Source organism: Etheostoma spectabile, chromosome 13 (assembly GCF_008692095.1).
Source record: "Etheostoma spectabile isolate EspeVRDwgs_2016 chromosome 13, UIUC_Espe_1.0, whole genome shotgun sequence".
NCBI classification, from domain to species: Eukaryota; Metazoa; Chordata; class Actinopteri; order Perciformes; family Percidae; genus Etheostoma; species Etheostoma spectabile.
The window spans coordinates 24,902,576-24,916,705 of NC_045745.1; the positions used below are offsets into that span (position 1 = coordinate 24,902,576).

At 40.1% G+C, this 14,130-nt stretch overlaps 1 protein-coding gene across 4 annotated transcripts in view; it reads right to left on the minus strand.

Annotated features, from left to right (window-relative positions):
• nrg2a (neuregulin 2a) overlaps positions 1-13,832 on the minus strand; it is a 69,319-nt gene extending 55,487 nt beyond the window's left edge. For 3 of the 4 annotated variants that reach the window (XM_032534454.1, XM_032534453.1, XM_032534452.1), the window contains exon 1: positions 12,439-13,832. In XM_032534454.1, the coding sequence (XP_032390345.1) occupies positions 12,439-12,847 (409 nt within the window). In that variant the 5' untranslated portion in view covers positions 12,848-13,832. The remainder of the gene's footprint in view (positions 1-12,438) is intronic. The other variant, XM_032534451.1, reaches the window with a different exon arrangement.
• Between the last annotated feature and the right edge of the window lie 298 nt (positions 13,833-14,130).

A 14,130-nucleotide genomic window follows, 5' to 3' on the forward strand; every position in this document is an offset into this window, starting at 1 on the left:
TGCTGCCAAACTGCAGAAGTTGTGTTGTTCTTCTTTGAGACCAGGTCACTCGGTGCGTGACTTGCCTTCTTTCCCCCACTCTCTCCCTTTCTCTCTTTCTCCTCCACACTTTCACGTGATAACAACCACACATAAGCATTTTCAGATATTAAATAACTTATACTTGATTCTTGTCTCCTATATAAGTGCTTTGTATTTTTTTTTTTAATGACTGTATTGAAACTGATACCGTTGCTATTTTTAAGACTCCACGGTATACCGTATTACCACCCAACCCTAATGCCTAGACAATGCATAGCAAAAATTTCCACCAAATCTGATGAAGGAAAAGCGGAAACAGGGCTCACACTACAGGGACGTTCTGTTACACTGATCTTAGTGGCCTTTACAAGTACAACCGACCTCTGTGAGGAATGTCGCTTTCTCATTTAGGGTAAAACCCTACCCGGAGTTGAGGGGTATCAATATCACAGGAGAGATACATTACTCTTTTGTCTGCATTTGCTGCAGTGAGGTGATGGTTAGTGTACTGGTCTGTGGGCCAGCTGGGACACATCTCAGTTCACCCATGCACACGCTCGCACCCACACACACACACAAACGCACGCACATACTGAAGCTTGCTCATACGCTGCTCACAATCTTTCAACAACAAGCTGAGCGGGGGACCAGACGGAAAGAGGTCCTATTTGTGCAGGAAGATAAATACACTTCTGCACCCAGTCCTGTCCCTTCCAGATTAAAGCAACACAATAATGAGCAGAGGCACTGGTGGAAGGTCAGAAGAAAGCAAGGGTAGAGAAACAACCTACTACCAAAACACACGCCCCCGCACACATACATGCCGGAGTAATCTCAGCCAGACACGCATGCTTTTATCTTTAATTATCAGAACCTAATTTTGACCAAATTAGCAACAATATTGTTTCCCTTATACTTTCCGTGTGAATTAAACCATTCACATGCGTTATTTGTGAAGTTAAAGTATGTCCTTAAAAAAATAGATGAAACCACTGTGGGGATTTTTGCTATTTTTCCCAAATCATTCACTCTGGAAGAGCTCCAGGATATACAACTTGATGGCATCACAGTGTTTAGAAACACAGTAAGCACACATAAGACGCTGAAGATGTGGGTGTCGAGTATGTCGTCTTCAGTGGGACGACGGTGAATTGAAAAGTGTCTAAATATCCACATACATACTGTATATATTCAGGCATGTGTGTGTCAAGTTGTTTACAAGCTATTCTGTGAGTCAGCAGAGTCATAATCTTGTATCAGCTCCTCCTATGTGTTACGTTCAGGATGGCATAGCTCAATCACGGACCACAGAAATAGGCAATTCACATCCGCTGCGCTATGAATGCATGTTTTCTCTTAACTCTGATGATATAAACCTCTGTCTAAAAGTAGGAGATCCCTTCGTAGTTGAGGGAAACATGATATAGTATTGCTCTACTTCCAAACACTGCTAACAAGCCATTCCATTCTGTTTAAAGTCTTTTCATGTTAAGACACACATCAATCCACACCTACAACATACCTGAGGAAACAAACCTCCTCTCGGGATATGTACTGTTTGTGTGGGGTGAACATGGCCGGACACGTCCCTTAAATACACCGGGAGGCGCCCAGCGGGAGTGCCGGCAGACCCTCTTTTCAACACTTCGGCACGCTGCACACAAACACAGTTGCCCTTCCCATGATCCTTTTGTTCCCTATCGTTTTGTTGAAGTTCTTGACAGGGACACAGTCTGCTTTCTTTTCCGCATTTATAACTGATAGTTATGTTACACTTTTGGGCAAACGCTCACGTAAATGAATTCTATTTTTCAGCACTACATGGCAGTAATCAAGCTTGAATCACTGTGCAAATGCAGACAAAGTAGCCATCTTACAACTGACGCAGGAAAACATGCATATGCTTGCCGACACAGAATTATAGCGAGTGCACTTTATAGAAATTCAGACAATTACCTTAAGAATTACACACCCAAACATTTAAATTGCATGCATGGCCTACCTTATGAAACTCTCTGAAGCTAAAAGTGATGCAGAAAATGGAAGAGACTTGTTTTAGTTTATGTAGCCTATGTTTAAAAAATAGTAGAACTTGTAGGTTAAAATAGTTTTATAACTGAATATAAGTACCATGCCAGTCCCAGTGAATGCTCAGTTTTCTGTATTGCAACTTCAAACTTCATCATAACATGACCTAAAAAGAAATTGCCAAAAGACTGCGGTTCCTGGTATTCAAGTCTTGACATAACATACAATGCTCAAATCTACAGATACACCAGGAGAGGACATAGAAACTGGGGGGTAAATGAATGAGTCTGCAGTGAAATGTTACCTTCTGCACTGTCCTTCACTGTCATGCTGCTTCCTGTGAATCTACCTGACACCCTGGTGAGAAGACGCTGCAACGAAGAAGCACCCAGAGCTACAAATGAACAACTGACGAGCAGGTTTCACACACAAACTGCTGTAATAAATCAATTTTACACGCTGCATATTCTAGACAGCACAGATTTACACACACACTTTTAAAACAGACTCACCAAAACACCTATGACCAAACACAAAAATATACACACATCAAAAATGTAGATACGTAGCATTCACAAATTGCAACATTTGTCAACTTGAGGCCACGATTGACATTGGCAACAAGACAATGCACATATTCTATAATGTTTTGTGACAAAAGCTGAGGTTGATATTGAAGACACAAGCTGTTTACACAAACCTTTGATACCCACTGTTGACATCTCTAAACCAGTTCATGCAATATTATGGAATGTGTTTTCGGTGCTACGCCCACAGTTAGAAAGATGTATAAGAGAAAGAAAAAACATGAATATTTGTGCCCGCCAGCTTCAATCAGCCGTCTTGGATGGAGATAAAGTAGGTTACTTACAACATGCCAAAACAATGTTGATCTCAACAGTGATCTTGACACTCTTCTGGTGTAACGGGCAATTATACTGTTCATAAAAAGTATCCACTGTGTAACTGTGAATCTAACCCTGTGTCAATTTGAGATTGCAGAGATAAGAAGCACAAGAAGAGGCTAGAAAAAAACATTTTACATGCCACAATAACCAGTTTATTATTTGAGGGAGCAGATCAGCTTGATTAGCTTTCAGATCATTGAAAAATGAGCTTACTTGGGTTTTTCAGAGTTATGCCATTTAAATGCATTGATTCAGAGCTGGATTACTTGACAAAACAAGGTTAATAATGAAATTGCTGATATACGTAAACAAGGCAAAATACAAATGAAGGAAGGTTTAATAGCCCTAAAAGAAATTATTGGCAGCTTTTGTTCACCCAAGTATTAGTCTGTTACCGTTTTGTTCTGTTTTCTGTTCTGTTGGGGTTTTCTGGTTGCGAAATGACAAATATGGTCATGCTAAATTATAGTACAAGACATAAATACCCTTTTTTTCAGATTTGAAATTGTCTTTTGCTGATGTGCTTTTTTATACTTTGGCCTCTGATTTTCTGTTTAATTCTGATAGTGACTTTAAAGGGTTAATTTCGTCAACAACCTTTCATGCTGTGCCCAGGAAAAACCCCCGCTTTAAATATTTAATTACATGCACTGGCTACAGCCTGTGAAGGAAGAGTATTGCAGCCCAAGATAGCTGCAAATTACTGAATGATTCAAAAGGCAAGGCAAACGTAAACTGCTTTCATAACGCAGTAGGATACAAGTCTAAAGAGAAGGCCAATACAAACAGTGGTACTGTATCAGGTGGGGGAAATGAATGGTTAATATTATAAAGCAGGTTTGTGTTCTATGGTTATATTTTTGGGGATTTGTCTTTGGGATAATTTCAATGTTGGCATGTTAGTTGGGATTAAAAAAGAAAGACAATTGTATTCAGGACAGCATGTTTGTAAGGTATCAGATGTATTTAATACCACTGCGTTAATTGTGACGGATTCTTTGTTTTTTTATTATCGAGCACTGGGGGCAACTGTGGTTGTCTTTATCGACACAACAGCTTAATGTTATTACAGGGCATCTTTTTGACCTAAGTCCAACACCGTACATCATGGCTTCTCCATGAGGGATACCATTAAAGTTAGTTTAGGCAAAATAATACAGTGACTGCAGTATTATCAGCCTAGGAGTAACACTTTAAAGATGGCTTGCTATTGTGAACAAAGTAAAACCCAAATGGAAGTGACTTTCACAGTTGATATCATGTGCAAATCTCACAGGCTGTGCCGTGACTGTGGGCTTTTGACACAGCTCCAGCTGCAGGGGCAGGGAGTCTAACAACTGCTGTGACATTCCCAACGGACTCATCCCTTTAAACTTTTAGCTGTTTCTCCTGCTTCCTGATCCTGATCATATACTGCCTCATTGTGGTGAACCGACATTCTTCAGTAGGTTGAAAAATTCAGAGTCCTATTTGTGGGAAAAGCAGAAACGGGGTGTAAACTGTGATCCCCAAAACTCAAGACAAAATACTCCTAATAATAAAAAGGTCTTTCTGCTTGACTGCTGTTCTGTGTAGTAAAAAATGTACTGTAAATTCTTCTTTGTGACTCAGATTTAAAGTTGGTTGTTACTGAACAAACAACTGCCTGCTGCTAGTCAGTAACAGTAGCCTGTAGTGATAAAAAAGGACACAGTTGAAATAACTATTACGAGTTATTTCAGTTCTGCAACTGGCAGTAACTTAGTGTAATTTCATTGCAAATTCAACTTTAATGCAGGGGATTTAAGATTTAATGAATGAATACAAGATGTAAATACAGTTGGAAAATCTAGAAATAGACTAAGTTATTTAGCAAATGATGAAACTTGTGAATTATGTTAGAAAGGCTTACTCAGCAGTAATATTTAAACAACCCTCTAATAAAGCTAAACACCACAATAACCGTAAGATCTTAGTAACATGGTAATATAACTGCTTACATGACCCTTGTCTTCATCTAAGTCCACATAAAAAGAGCCACTGTCTACTCCCCAGATATTGGCCTATTTCTTTACTTTGATAAAAGGCATATTCTTCATTCAGACCTAGTGGATGTAGCTGTGGAATCCGTAAGACTTAAATGTGTGTCCTCTCTGAAATCATGAAATTCTGTTCTAAATAGTTTTGCAAGTCCAAAAGCAGCTTTCATTCCATTTGATGAATTTAAACCAGAGATTAATGGAGATTATTGGTTGTGACATTATGTACGAACTGTAAAACTAATCTGCATTCACACCACAAACAGACGACCAAATCCTGCACCTCTCTCTAATGGCGGATTTCAGCCAGCTGTTTGCAAGCTGCAGTGTTGCAGCAGTACTGGATACCAATGACTTTAGAAACGAGACGTTATATATATAAAACATCAATGTTTTCTGTAATCATAGGAAAATGGGTGACTTGTTGGTCAAGTTTCTAAAAGTTGGGGGGGGGAGGTTGGCGCTCATGCAGCGGGACAAGCAGATGAATCCACCAGATTCATGACAATATATTCTCTCTCCAATTATTGCACATAGAAGATTACTTTAAAAAAGGACAAATCTATATTTTACTAACCTGACAGATATAAAAATGGTAATTGGTAATTAATACAAAATTTCAACACAGTAAGGAGATAAAATGCACAATGCATATTTTGTCATTCAGCAGATTTTAACTAAGGAAACTAACTAATTGCCCACTTTTTACCACCTATGCTGACATAACCTTTTTTACTTTCTCAGTCTCAACATCTAACAAATACTTCTTAGAAAATCTCACTGAAGCAATTTGCAGTTATTTGTAGCACTGATATAACATTACAAGCCTTAAATTGCATGTCATTGCAGACTTTTTGTCATCGTTCTTATCCAGCTGAATTTAGAGTAAGCCCATTATTCTCCATGAGCCCAGACATAATTCTGTATTACAGCATGGGAATTTGTAATCAAAGCATTGCTTTGGTATGTGTGAAATCAAAGGGCATGTTAAACAGACATTCAAAACTGTGGAAAATATCTGTCACAGTAGAGCGGTTAAACCATTTGTGTAGAACTAAACTCATGTTAAACCACTCATAATAGTATGTAATATTTTAGTTCTGTGGCGAAGCACGCGCAGAATTAGGAAGTAATAACAACTAATGTCTGAGCTTTCACAAGCAAACAGCGCTGTAGCTCATCAAAGGGACGATTTGTCATCAGACGTGGATCTTTTGTTGTGGTAAGAGCATGTACTCGAAAATCCAAGGGGTTTATCTTATACGGTAGTCTATCAAAACACATCTTTGTTTTAACTGTCTCATTTTTGTAAGTCTATTAGAAATGTAATCCAGAAAATCTCCACAAATCTCACACAGCTCCTAATCTCGGAATTCCTTTAGCCCAATATGAACGTTGGCGCAATATGAATAATAGTAAAATAAGAATGAAGGGAAATACAACTAAATATTGACAAATTTCAGTGTTTTTTCCCCACACAAAAGACATTGACAAATCTAAATTATTTACTAACTTTTGTTTAATTTTCTCAAATTTGGACATTGGCAGGATTATTACGGAATGTTGCTACCCTCACATGCTCCTGATCTCATCCCCTGATATTGGGCATACTGGTTTATAGCTTTCTGGAACATAAGAGCAACAAGTGTTACCTCTTACGCTTGGGTTTGTCTTGGTTTGACAAGTCCAACTGTACACGTTGAGAAAGGTCACTTTGAGCAAATAAAGATGGATACTCAGGTAATGATTTTTCTTAATACCTATTGTGCCAACAATTCTCTAAACCACTGTTCATTTAACAAGACAAAGGTCTGGCTATACGGGATTATTTAGCATTAGCTGTCATAAAGATTGCTTGTCTGCCCTGACTGAAGTATGTTGCTAATGGCTAACAATCTTTGAGCTACAAAGGGTGTGATTCACATCACTTTACTGCTCCAGTAGCACCAGACAGCTTTTCTACCGAAAAAGCTAAATATATATAAGGCAACTGTATGCTAACACACATAGAGTCCAAGTTCATGTGTTAGTTGTTGTAATTTCCCTCTGCAAAAGACCAATTAAAGTAAATGTAACCCTCTAGCATTAAGTTATTTTGTGCTCTTTCCAAATTACTTATATTAATAATATTTCGAAACCTAACACTCTGCAGTTGTGGGATTTTGCTTTGGTATGGTGGCTTTTATATTAGCTAGCACAATGTAAAGTTAGCCTAGACCAAAGCTTTTTATCAATACTGATTATATCTATGTTTTACATCTATTTTAATTGTTCATTTGGTCTCACTTTTATATGCTAAAGATGCCATAAATGTGTTTAACCACATTCAAAGAATCCAATAAAATCAAACAAAGGACGTGGTGACGTATTCCTACAGCATGCAATATTAATCTGCATATTGTTATAAGCTACTGGTTTGATGAAAGATATGGCTTTGTAAGTACAATTTCAAAGTGTGTTTGTAAAAAGAATGGAGGAACATACAGAACTACACTGAGCTATCAATAGTATTTCTGCATAAAACCCAAAATGTATTAACCCTTGTGTTGTCTTCCCTTTTTTCCCCCCTTATCTCAATGTTTGTATTTTTTTTTTTCATCAATTTTGCCGCTTTTCCCAACATTTTTCACCTGTATTTTGACTTCCTTTATTTCGGATGTAAAAAAGAAAAAAAACTTTGAAAACGGGTCAAATTTGGACCAAAGACAACATGAGGGTTAAGAGAGGGCAGCGCCAGCATTACATTTTGCTCAGTGTGTTATGACAGTGAAAGAACAGCTTAACTAACTGCTGACAAGATCTTCTTAACAATACACACAGTGTCTTTGCCCTGATTATTGCAGGGCTGTATTAGTTTCAGCTTTACAACAGCAGATGCTTTACACGTAAGCACAATGGGACTACTGTATATAGCATCTGCACTTGTCTATGCATTTAGTGAATTATAAAAAGTAGGAAAACAATCACACTTTAGTACACAGAGGAATTATGCTAATTACAATTATGTAATTTAGTGAAGACATAATTAAACGTAAAGGGCTTAAAAGTCCAGTTAAGAGAATATTTTCCAGAACACTTCTTAATTTTTAGATAGATAATGAAGCCTAAACTGATGCAATTGCTGGGAAGACTAAAGTTGGAGCAGAAGAGAAATTTTACTTCCTCACTACTGTATTAGTCATCTAACCTTCCAAAACATGCATCATCCTTCAGAGCTTCAGAGTGCTTTACAGAATAAATTAATCAAAAGACACAATAGTGGACTAGACAAAGTATCGGCTTACACATTACTACTACCAAACACATAAACATGTGCACTCCAAACAGGAATCAACCATGGACCTAAATCAGTAAACTTTGACCCGACCAAGGAAAACCGGTCTGCCACTGCAGAATTGTGACGTACAGTATGTAGACACAAAACATAAAGACCCTATATGCGCACTCTATCAGAATAATAGCTTGTAAAATTATGTGTTTAGAAATGTGGAGTAAAAGCCTGACTGATTGTGAGGAAAGTGCCTAATAGGAGTAGAAAATGAGGGGCCAATTACGGAAAATGGCATTGCCCTTTTTTCATACATCTTATACATATACATCAAGCTGTCTTGTTGGAGTGGAGTAGCCTAGCGGAGATTCAGCAGGGCTGAAAGACTACATAAAATGAGCCAGTGAACATAAACAATCCCCTCAAACACACAGTTGAAATGAGCCATGCTTCTTGCTGGTCAATCTCATTAGCCTGTGCCTTTGCTCTGAGCTAAAAACACAACAGCATTGACAGTTGAAAACCCTTCAATCATTCTTATCTAAAACTAACACACATCCTGTCCACGACAATAGTGAAATACGGTAAATGAGCCCCTTTGTCACAATCAACAACTATTTGCTACATTGCCCTTGAGTGCGCTATTAGGGTGTAATGACCAGCCTGTAGATGCTTGTTGATTCATTCTGCTCTCAGATAAACTTGTGGTGTAACAGCAGAACCCAGTAACCATCAGCAGCTGCCACTCATGTTTTATGTCTAGCTCTCCTGTTGAAGTCTCTCAATTCACAGAAAGATACATAGCTCTGGGGCATGATTCTGCTAGTCTACCACCTCAATGCAGCAGCTGCGACCTGCATACAGTGGGACTTCCAGGTGACAGATTATTGATAGAGCATGTGCATTCACAGCAACATTGTTACATTCATTTACTTCAGAGAAATTAGCAATTAATAAATACTCACAAGAGTGAGGAGAGTGAAGGCGGTTTAAGGGCGATGTGTTACTCTTCGACTCAGATGACCTTTTTTGTGCATAAGTGTTTGCACCGATCTTTACCGACACAATGCTCCCACCAGTCTGCACATACCCACACACATGCACACACAAAATACAATTATGTAGGTTTCCTCAATGAGGTCTATGGGTAGACAAAAAGCTACCTACCACATTTGTTTCATTAAACGTATGATTTAGATAACGGTCAAAAACACAATTGTTATGCTAAATAATAAAAGCTGTCATACTCTGTTCCAATTGAAAACATATCCACTTTCATTAGGGTAGATGTCATTTTTCTTTTTTGTCATATCATACCCTCAGTAAAAGCAGTATTACACACAATCAAAAAAGTTTGGTAAAACAAGATAATCATGATCGAGGCTAACTTGCGGACATGACAGCCTCCAAGCTAAAAGCTAAAGAGAGAATAAAATACAAAGTGTGCACTGAGAAATATCAGAGGGCCTTATGTCATTTCATACCGCATGATCTCTGTCCACTAAATGTAATTTGTCTCATTGTGTGAAACAAATGTATCAAATATGCATGTGCCTGGATTAAATGTAGGGGCAAATTTCAAAGCAGCCCACAGGATTTACAGAGAATACTTGTTGCCATGTGTTAAGATACAGTAAATACTTTTGATATTTACAATATGTACAACTCTCTTTTCTTTTCACTACAATAAAATGAGAGACAATGTTGCACTTCCAGTCAGATACAACATGATCTGCTTGAGACACTGGCAGCCAGTATGAGAAGACAGATTTAACAGCTTAACATGAGTGTTTGCATATGGTCGCTGTAATCTAACAAACAACATTATTTCTTGTTTTCTTTATCCTTTGATAGAAACCCAGAGCTCCCAGGAGAATCCTGGGGTGCAGGTGGCAAGCATTGTAGGTAGCCTGTTTTTCCGGTAGCAGGAAGACAACAACTGCATCATTTGTGTAAGCTGTACAGTATGTACGTTGGTCCCCTGGTTCACACACTTGGGAGCTTGCGTGCCTCTGCACGAGAGGGATTCAAGGCAAGTTTTTATTTGTGCTAAGTGGGCCTTGAAGCAATATTTGGAAAGTATGCAGCAGCAGTTCAAGGCCAAGATGTGATGGTCTTAAATATAGATGCATTGATACAGTGTTAGGAAACTTAATATAAGGGAGAGAAGCAGTTAACAGAACATTGTTGATCTGGAGTCCCTGCTTAATGAGCTCAAAGGGACAAAGATGCCAAGGGACTGTTCTGTCTGTCTAAAAAATGACATGATTAGGGGGGAGGCAGGGTCAGAAAAGATACAGTGATGAGTTTAATTACACTGAGTAAGAAGCCTCTCAACTACAATGGCCCACCAGAGCAACATGAGCTATGTTGTTTGGGTACTTTAAACTGATAAAAAGAGATGGCCCAGGAAGCGGGTGTGGCAACTCTCTCAGGTAATCCAGTTGGCTGTGCCAGTTTGATCACGTCACTGACAAGCCTTGCTAAGTGGCAGAAGAATTGACGAGGGATGCGTGGGCTGTTCAAAGAACTCAAGAGGTAATAAGGTCCATTTTGTGTTACATCTCTAATGGGATGATGAGTTTAAAAGCCAGAGTGAGTGTGGCAAAATTAAGAAGAGAGGGGAGCCTTGGTGTCTCATGAGTACAGACTAAGAGGATTTAAGAAGGCAGCAGCACAGGGCACACATCATGTTCTAGGCCAAATCTTGAGTGCAGAGCAAATGTGTGTGCCATACGATGGTACCAAAAGAGTTCTTTTTTATTCTGTGTGGGACATATGCTCCATTTAGCTTAAACCATTCAAAGTATGGAAGAGAAGCTGCCTCACATGTTGAAGTTGTGTTTTAGGCTGACCACCATGAGACATTAGTTGTAGGCACAAGTAAAGGGGTGGCTCTGTGACAAGCCCTGCGTTTAAGATCCAGTTCCAAATATACATTAAAATAGTATAGATTCATTTTTGGTGAAGAGCAAGTGGCATTTCAGCTGTTGAGAAGTGCAGAGTGCGCCCAATGAATTGTCACTAAACACGAAGGACAATGTTTAAACACTAATGTGTGTGTGCCTTGACGTTCACATGCAAGTTAATAAATGTATTTGTCTACAGCCTACTGCATCAACACCTGTGTGCAGCAATATGCTGCATTGTTCTCAATCGATAGCTTGCATAGCCTAAACAAAATGATCAGCCCTGATTTTCATTTGTGAAATCTTAAAAGGCACGTGGGAGAGAAAAGAAGAAACCACTCTCCATTGAAATAATATAAATGGCCTTAAATATCATCAGTAAGTGAATATACAAAAACAGAAATAAATAATGCCTTATTCTGAATAAAATGTGTGTGTGACTTTACAATGACTCCCTAACGGCAACGTCTACTGACCAAAGTCCATCCCTGAGCCACTTGTGCATAGATCTAAAAGGAGAAAACCTAAAGTGCTGGGTGGTAAAGTTGATCGTTTGATATATATACAACAACCCCATTGGTTACAGGTTAGGGCTACACCACACACTGCTAGCCTACCGCTAGCACTTAAGATGCATGTGTGCATTAAAGGACTTGGTCTTAGATAGGCTATGCCACAGTGTGGGGGGGTATTAAAGAATTAAAGCAGGGCGAGAGCCTAAATATAACCTAGGAACCAATTTGCTTAGGGCAGCGTGATTTTCCACACGTGATACCGGTGATACAGGCCGCTGTCCCTGGTCCTGAAATTGTACCGGCTCCATGAAAAGCATGTGCTCGATGTTCATGGAAGAAGCCACTGCAATTTTAAAAGAAGAAACAAAACAGAAAACTGTATGTGAAGCTATGAGATGCATTAGAATGTGCCTGAAAGGTTAATGCGGGTTTGCAGGATGCAGATAGTTCGATACACATACACTGCAATTCCTCACAAGCAACAGTGCGAGGCGCATGTCTGATGCAGTTCAGGGGAGAGAGAATGGGAGAGAGAAAGAGAGTTTGATTGATCATGTGGGCTATGGGAGCCTGCGAGAGTTGTCGAAAATTGCTGCATAGACGCCCCTTAGGCACCTATCTGGTACCCACTGACTCCAAACCATGCTGTGGCCATAATAACCACAATTCACCAGAGTGCCTGTTACCAAAAGCCCTAAACCAGGGGCTGCTAACAGACAGTCCATTCTTCCGGGTTGGACTTCACCGGTAATCCACAATACATTAACTTACCGCAGTCCTCACACAAGATCTTCCCAACATCATTTTTTAGGTTCTTCACACTGGTGTCCCGAGGCGCAAACGATGCCTTGAAAACCAAGGGTTCGTCAGTAGGGTCCATGAAAAAAATGTACTTGTGATTCTTCTTCACTTTGGTGCACGGAGCCTCAGATCCAAATTCCCCCACGGTGACGAGCTGTTCTCGCTCCAGACCCCCGCTGTTTAGGGGCCAAACATCCAGCACTTTGACATTCACACGGTACGGCTCCGCGGAGACGTTCACAGGCGTAGACTGCACCTTGCCCTCGATCACCACGGCTGATTTGTAAACCTGGTCCTGCAGGGAATTCAAACTCGGGGAGTAGCAGGCGAATGAGACCCCGATGACCAGCATGGATAAATGTACTGAATCAAGCCTCATGCCGCCTGCTTTGGCTCGGTGGTCGCTGGTCGCGTTGCGGCAGGGCTCTCTCGGCTGCGGGGCGATGGCGATGGAGCTGGGTTGAATGAAGAGACAGCAAGTAGGCTCCAGTAGCGCGGCAGCGCGGCAGACCTTGCATAAGTGTCCATGCCATCGGGATCCGCTGCTTTTTCGAGTGATTTCCAATGGGTAAACAGCAGCTTTGAAACGGGGAAACCGCGGGATGATGCTGGGTTTCAAATCCAGTCACTGCTTTCTGCTAATAATAAGGCATTGGCGGATTCTCCCCTCCATAAGATGCCCCTATGCTGCCATAGTAGCCTTAACTGCAAGACGACGCCACTCTTATCTTTGCCCAAAAATTGCAGTGGTGGGGTACCGCTATGATGGTTTTCTGGATCATCTGCAGCGGAGGAAAAAGACGGAAAATTCTGCAGTGAACCACAAGTTTGGCAGTCCGGCCGCAAAACATAAGCCACGTTTCATTCCAAAAAATAAAACAATATTTCTGCTTGGCAGCTATAACGCTAATACGGCGCCTTCCACCGTGGCTCTCCCTCCGCTTCCCCCACTAGCCACAGACGGAGAGAAAATAATGCCGATTGCCAAAGGGCTCAGTCAACAAAAACGCAGAATTGGAGCACTGATATAGCCTACAGGCAACCGATGGACCAAAGGGTCGATCTCCTCTCTCCCAAAACCCAGTTACTGTATGTCAATCACTCCATGGTGTTGTATCAGCGGTGATCTCACGTTATCATGAAACAAACTAAATCCTAAATCCATGATTGTCCCTCCTCAAAATCGCATCTTACTGTAGCCAAGGCATTACTCCAAACATGAAATAGGTTCACATTGAAAAATGCAGCCGCATATAGTCCGGTGGGCCCAGAAAAACCATATGGCTGCGATGACTAAGGCTGCGAAAGCATATCAGATTCTTCAAGAGACTGTTTTGAATGAGTTTTGCGTCTCATCCCATTAAGTCATGCCCTGCATTCAGGTCACATTCGCTGCTCTGACTCTAAAAAAAAAACTGATGTTGAAGCACCGCATGAAATCCATACAGCTAAAACAGCTGCAATATCCGGGTCCAAAGCAAAGCGAAATAAAACATTTTATTCACCTTTGGAGAAAATAAAATAAAAATCATGCTTTTCTGTGTTTTTAATATTGCATAATGTGACGTGTTCACATAATAGCACTATAAAGGAGCACTTTGACACAGTACTAGATCTAACTAAGAAACATTGTTTAACATTGGAATATTAACACGTTTGACT